The 6,000-nt window shown below is 41.7% G+C and overlaps 1 protein-coding gene across 7 annotated transcripts in view; it reads left to right on the forward strand.

Moving 5' to 3' along the window:
• The window catches only part of mcf2la (mcf.2 cell line derived transforming sequence-like a), a 50,483-nt gene extending 44,687 nt beyond the window's left edge, over window positions 1-5,796 (forward strand). For 6 of the 7 annotated variants that reach the window (XM_086068166.1, XM_086068163.1, XM_086068168.1 and 3 more), the window contains 5 exons: window positions 1,310-1,384; window positions 2,055-2,164; window positions 3,684-3,796; window positions 3,867-3,970; window positions 4,091-5,796. In XM_086068166.1, the coding sequence (XP_085924292.1) occupies window positions 1,310-1,384; window positions 2,055-2,164; window positions 3,684-3,796; window positions 3,867-3,970; window positions 4,091-4,170 (482 nt within the window). In that variant the 3' untranslated portion in view covers window positions 4,171-5,796. The remainder of the gene's footprint in view (window positions 1-1,309; window positions 1,385-2,054; window positions 2,165-3,683; window positions 3,797-3,866; window positions 3,971-4,090) is intronic. The other variant, XM_086068169.1, reaches the window with a different exon arrangement.
• The last annotated feature ends 204 nt before the right edge of the window (window positions 5,797-6,000 follow it).

Raw genomic sequence — 6,000 nt, forward strand, 5'->3', positions numbered from 1 at the left:
GAAGCCCCCCAGTGCATTTCAAACAACATTAATTCTATGCGGATTTTAGTATCACCCACCATCGACTGTATCATGAAAATGACAAATTCCAGGTGGATATTTTGAACACAAACAAATAAGCTACTGACTCTGCACGGATGAAAAAAAAAAAAGACCTCTCAGAGCTCGAGACTGTGTGTGTGTGTGTGTGTGTGTATACTTGCAAATGGGGCCAACTTTTCAGTGTGTGCTAATAAAACTTTCATCTGGTTGCACTTGCGCGAGTGCATGTTTTATTGCTCCCTCTGCAAGGGTCACTGTTAAAACATGGCTTAAAGTCATCGTCTTTTTCACTATTTATTTATGTGTGCGTTAGCAGCAGAAGAAAGTCTTTCAGCTTGTGTTAAACACTCACATAATAGAACCGCATAATGGCTCGTTTTTCAATTTCCAATTTTTTAACAAAAATCGGGAGATTGTTTACGTTCAACAGAGAGAGCAACACTGCCTTTTAGCCAAATTTTTGCAACATGCGTGCAAATATCCTTAAAAAAACGGTCACGTTTGTCTTAAAAATAAATGCATGTGCCCACTGATCCACAAACACACCAACAATTAACAAGCAGAATTTAATATTTACAAATTATAAGCAATGCAACTTTTAATTTTTTTTTGTTAAATGTGTCAATCGTGGCTATATTTGCGTGACATTTTTGGGGACAAATGCTCTCCCCATACTATAAAGCTGCCCCCCTATGAGTTGAACAAAATACAGTAATGTTCAAATAAGATGCGGCGGCCCAATCCAGAGGTTGTGGGTTCGATCCCATGCCATTGTGACCATGTCGAAGTATCCTTGAGCAAGATATTGAACCCCCACTTGCTCCTGATGCTACGTTATCAGTAAGTGAATGGGTAGTCGAATGTAAAGTGCTTTGAGGGCCTTGTAAGGTGGAAAAGCGCTATATAAATGAAGTACCATTTACCATAAAAGAAAGGCCTTTGATTCTTGTTTTTTAAATGATATAAAATAATTGACCTGTTTTATCAGCCACTGCTTGTTGCAGACAAACTTCTTGTTACAGTAAAACATTTTACTGTGCTGTGTCCAGTGCTACCACTGCACAATTAGTTAGAACCCTTTAGAAGAGTAATTTCTCAGCCATTCCTTGCTCATGTGTGAACACTGACCTCTAGTGGTCGTAGTGGAGAATTGCACGAGTCCGTGTAGCTCGCAGAAAGCAAACTGTTTGATTGTTGTTGTCTGTATCTGTCTGCTCCCTCACTCTCCTTTTTTCCCGCTCTTCACTGTCCTTACCTGTGTGGCCAGGCTCGGGCATGAGCCCAGAGCACAGTGACAAGCGCCACTTGGTCAAGAGTGACCCGACTCCGTTTGGGTTCAAAGGTATAATGTTGTCTCATTATTCAATAGGTTGTCAGTTTCCCATTTGTCATCTGTCTTTCTTCTTATGCTCATATATGTTTTGTGCGTTTTCATCGTCTTGTGTTTTCAACACAGTCCAGTGGTAACTGGCTGGGGTGTTGGAATGGATATACTGTACAACCATTATTAGAGGGACTGATCATTCTCCTTGCAATTCACATTGTCATGTGTATAACTATTATCCACAGGTCAGAATCATCGACATTATCATCACAATCATTCAGCCATGAGTGTTTTGTAATTTGTGGAGTTTATGTCTGTTTTCCATGGAGAAGGCCCTTTCTTAATTTTTGCTGGCTCTTTGTCCTTGTCTAGCCCCTCACATCAGTCTGAGCAAAGCCAAATGGGCCAGTGCCTCTAGTCTGTTACAGAGCAAGCGGCGAGGTACAGAGCAGCCATTTGCTGTGATTTGCTGTGATTTGTTGTTTGAGTTTGTAAAATGTGGCCCAAATTCAGGGCTCTCGTGTGGATCATATTTTGGGCTATTGCTCCAAGAGGCACATTTCCGGCTTCTGGCAATTACTCCACACACATCTTGTTCCTGTGTGCCATTCTATCACTTCTCTAAATGTTTCTTTTTTTTTTTTCCTAATACAAATCTCTCATGCATTCTCACGCCTTGTTCTTACAGGCTGGACCAAAGTGTCGCTCTCGGTGGACGCCTCTGAGGAGAATGATGGCTACTCCAGTGGCGAGGAACCATTGAACTCTGACGCTGAGGATGATGCAGGACAGAAGCTGGTGAGAATGGCAAAAATGATTGCCCTATGGGGATACCTTTAATGTTTACAACGGCATATTAGGGCCACGTATATATATATATATATATAAACTCGCAAATTTGCGGGGAAAAAAAGTGGCAAATTTGCAAGAAAAAGACTCGCAAATTTGCCACTTAAGAAAGTGGCAAATTTGCAAGAAAAAAACCCTCAAACTTACAAGAAATACATGTAGCGTAGCTAATAGCTATAGTCTAAAGTGAGGATTCGTCAATGGTTAATGGGACACTGTTTATAAAATGAAAAGGCAGTATGGAGACAGATTAATTCTTAATTTACACTTTGCTTGTTATACACGGCAGCGAGAGCGACAACACTTCCTGATCCCTTATCAGCTGACTAACACTAACCAATCAGAAGTAAGCATACTTAAAGTAAATGCAAGTGAATGACGGAGAGCAGCAGATTCGACGCAATCAACCTAACTACTAAAAATTATGAATGTTTAAATAATAATTCTGGAAACATAAATGTACAAATAAATATAAATTTTAACAAACTAACTTAAGTGCTTGATCCTGAAGATGTGGACCTTCGCAAAGTGAGGCGTCTTTGTCGCTGTCCGTACCCAGTACATTAAACACCAAACGCGGGGAGAGCAACTGAGCATTTTCTGGCGGTGCAATTGCACTTTATAGTCAATGTACTTTAGTTTGCACCGGCGAGCACAGATATGTGCGGTGCGGTGCAGAAGCCGCATTTGTAGGCTATTTGGAGCGGGACACGGTGCGGCGCACTTAAAATCGGCACATTCACCAACGTTAAAAAATAAGTAAATACATTTCTTCGCACCAGCTAATCAGTTTTGGGAACGGACTGCAAAGTCACACACGGCGTCCTGTACAGGTCTGTCTCTACCCGGAGATCGTGGTAAGTGTTTACCTGTTTAAAACTGTAGATAGCAATAGTGCTAACATTAGCTAAAGTATTTAGCATGGCCCAGAATGCAAGTGAAAAAGTGGAAGCGATCGAGGGGCTCTCATCAAAGAAAAAAAGGAAGGCGCTGCAGGAGAAAGAGTGGCTCACCTGTAGTAGCACTCTGCATCGCTCTCTTTACCAAGCGACCCTCTCCTTCTCCGGTGTGCACAATGAATCTGCCGGTACTCACCAACGCTAGCGACCAGCAAGGCGGACACTCACTCCTGTGTTTGGTGTTTAATTCAAACAGACACTTGCTTGTAGCGTTTTTTTTGTTTTTTGCTTGCGTCACCACAACATCCTCTTTTGGCCATATTCTTTCGGCTTTAATTTTATTTCGTCTGAATGCCGAAAATGCATATTTTTGTCAGAATATTACCCCCCACAGAAAAACAAATAATACGTGGCCCTAATACGCCGTAGTAAATGTTGAACACAATCTGTGTCGATATACTCTACTCCAAATTGTATGAACTCAGGCGTGTTAAAGTAGTATTTAAGTGGACAAGAACCTGCTTTGTAGTTTTTGAGTCACGTATTGCTCAAAGTGGATTGGCTTTTAGATTCCAGGGAAGTATACGGTGGTAGCAGACTCCGAGAAGTCGGGACCTCAGGAGCTGTCAGTCAAGAGCGGAGATGTGGTGCAGCTCATCAAAGAGGGAGAGGAGGGCCAGTGGTAAGTCATGTAGTACAAAATAAATATTTGTTGCTCCTTCACAGTCTACAGCAAATGTGTTTCCGTGCAGGTTCGTGAGGAACCTTCGCAGTAGCAAGGAGGGCTGGATGGCACATGCAAACCTACTCACCCTAATATCTGAGTCCAAGTCATCTCAGTCACTCAGCAGCTCAGGTCGGGCTCAGTAATCAGTCGACATTTTGTGCATTGAATTGAATTTTGTTGTGAGAATGTTTGTGTGTGTTCTTAGTCCAGACCATTGCGTTCCAAGTTGAAATTGAATTTGTTCTGCAGATGACAGTGTCTCGGGAAACCTTAGCACTTCCTCCAGCTGCAGTGAGACCTACACCAGCTTCTCAGACATCAAACCCTGACCCAGCCAGCACCACAGAAAACTACGTGTCGCCACATCAGAGATCGGCACCAGTGTTTTAGCTGAGTGTTACATGCTAATTGCAGTCTCTGTGTGTTCACTTATGTAGCATTAATGTGGACATGTCTCAAGAATGCCTGCGCTCGATTGTTATCGCGTGCTGCTGTTTGCCAGTAAGTCACAGCCAGCACAATTCTCCTGAGAAAAGCAGAGGCATTGAGCTGCAACTAGTATATATCGCCCCGCAGCTCAAGGGCTAATAGGCTTCTGAGATTTTTGCAGTTGTTCCCATCAATATTGAATGCCACACTGTTGGAATCACCAGCGTCATCTGGTGGTCAGACATACTTTACTTCCACAAAGCAATCTGACAGGATGTGGACCTTGTCCTCACCTCTCAGCTGCTCTGGATTAACCTCTAAGGCAGCACGGGGCTGGCAGGTGTGACCACATTCCAGCCCCACTTGGACTTAAGTCTTTAGTGTGTACATTCTTCAACATATACATGCAAATATGTTTTCATAACAAATCATATGTGCTTGTGTCGCAGATCCAAAACATCAGACTTAAAGTATACTCAAGGATTTTTTTTCCAGATTCTGCTTACTTATCTCTGGTTTGCAGTTTTAAAAAAAAAAAGAAAAAGAAAAAAAAGGCTTTGTCCCATTGTGTTGCTCCCAGCCCAACTCAGGCATGTGACAGTAGTCACTTCTCTCCAAGCAACTAGACCAAGACCGGCTCAGCTTGTTTGCTCCATCGGCCTGACAACCATTTTCTACAACACTGCCATATAACTGGCAGACAGGCACACACAAAATGTTATTTTATGTGTGACATACACAGCAAGGATGGCCCTAAAATAACTGAAGAATGCCTGTTACCTTGTTTTCTATAGACAGCCATTTTGACAACCTTCCATTTTTACTGTACTCACATGGGTGTTGTGGCACCTAAATCCAGTGCAGCTCACTGCTGTAGTAAAAGCAGCCCCACCTGTTTATTGCTTGGAATCAGGTCTGTCTTGTGACAATTATCAGTGTTCTTGATGTTTTTGTTGAGAATCACTTCAGTCCAGTGTGATTGTCCATCACAGACTGCATGTCTTCCCTATGTAAGGGGTATGTCTCACAAAAGCTACAAAATAGTCAGCCAGCAAATCTCAAACTGTGGCTGTCGCTGTGTGTTGGTCATTCTAATATAAAATTGTCGCTCTTGTACTGTGTTCTGTCAAATACCTCACCTAATTCTCTAGTGCTTGATAGTCATGAAGAGAATATCTTTTGTGAGTCTCTCCCCCAGAAAAATGTTTGACCAGCCATTGTTGTGCATTTGGAGTATTTATTTTCTGCCCTCATATGAAAGCTGACAGGCACTAAAGTTGTTAGTGTTTGATCACAGTCACACAATTATTTGTACTGTCAACATGGAGCTGGAGAGATTGTGTTTATATTTTGTACTTTCTTTTTACACAGCACATTGCAGCAACCACAATCTTTATTTTCCTACTGTATATTTACTGATTATGGCATTGATAAAAAGCTATTATAACTGTATATTTGTAAATATGTAATTCTGTATTGTATGTAAAATCAGAAGCAGTTTTAATAAAGTCAGATGGTTTCTTTTTTGTTGTTGTTTTTCATTAGTGGAGAAAAGCAATTAATGCCAGTGAACCACAATTATCCATTAATCCATATATTATCTTCATTCAGATCGCAGGTGAGTTGGAGCCTACCCCAACTTGCTTTGTGTGAAAGGCAGGGTATATCCTGGACTGGTCGCCAGCCTGTTGCAGAGTACATACTATACAGACAAATAACCATTTCACTTT

Source organism: Leptonotus elevatus, chromosome 2, assembly GCF_054856555.1.
Source record: "Leptonotus elevatus isolate MCC_2025b chromosome 2, RoL_Lele_1.0, whole genome shotgun sequence".
In the NCBI taxonomy this organism is placed as follows: Eukaryota; Metazoa; Chordata; class Actinopteri; order Syngnathiformes; family Syngnathidae; genus Leptonotus; species Leptonotus elevatus.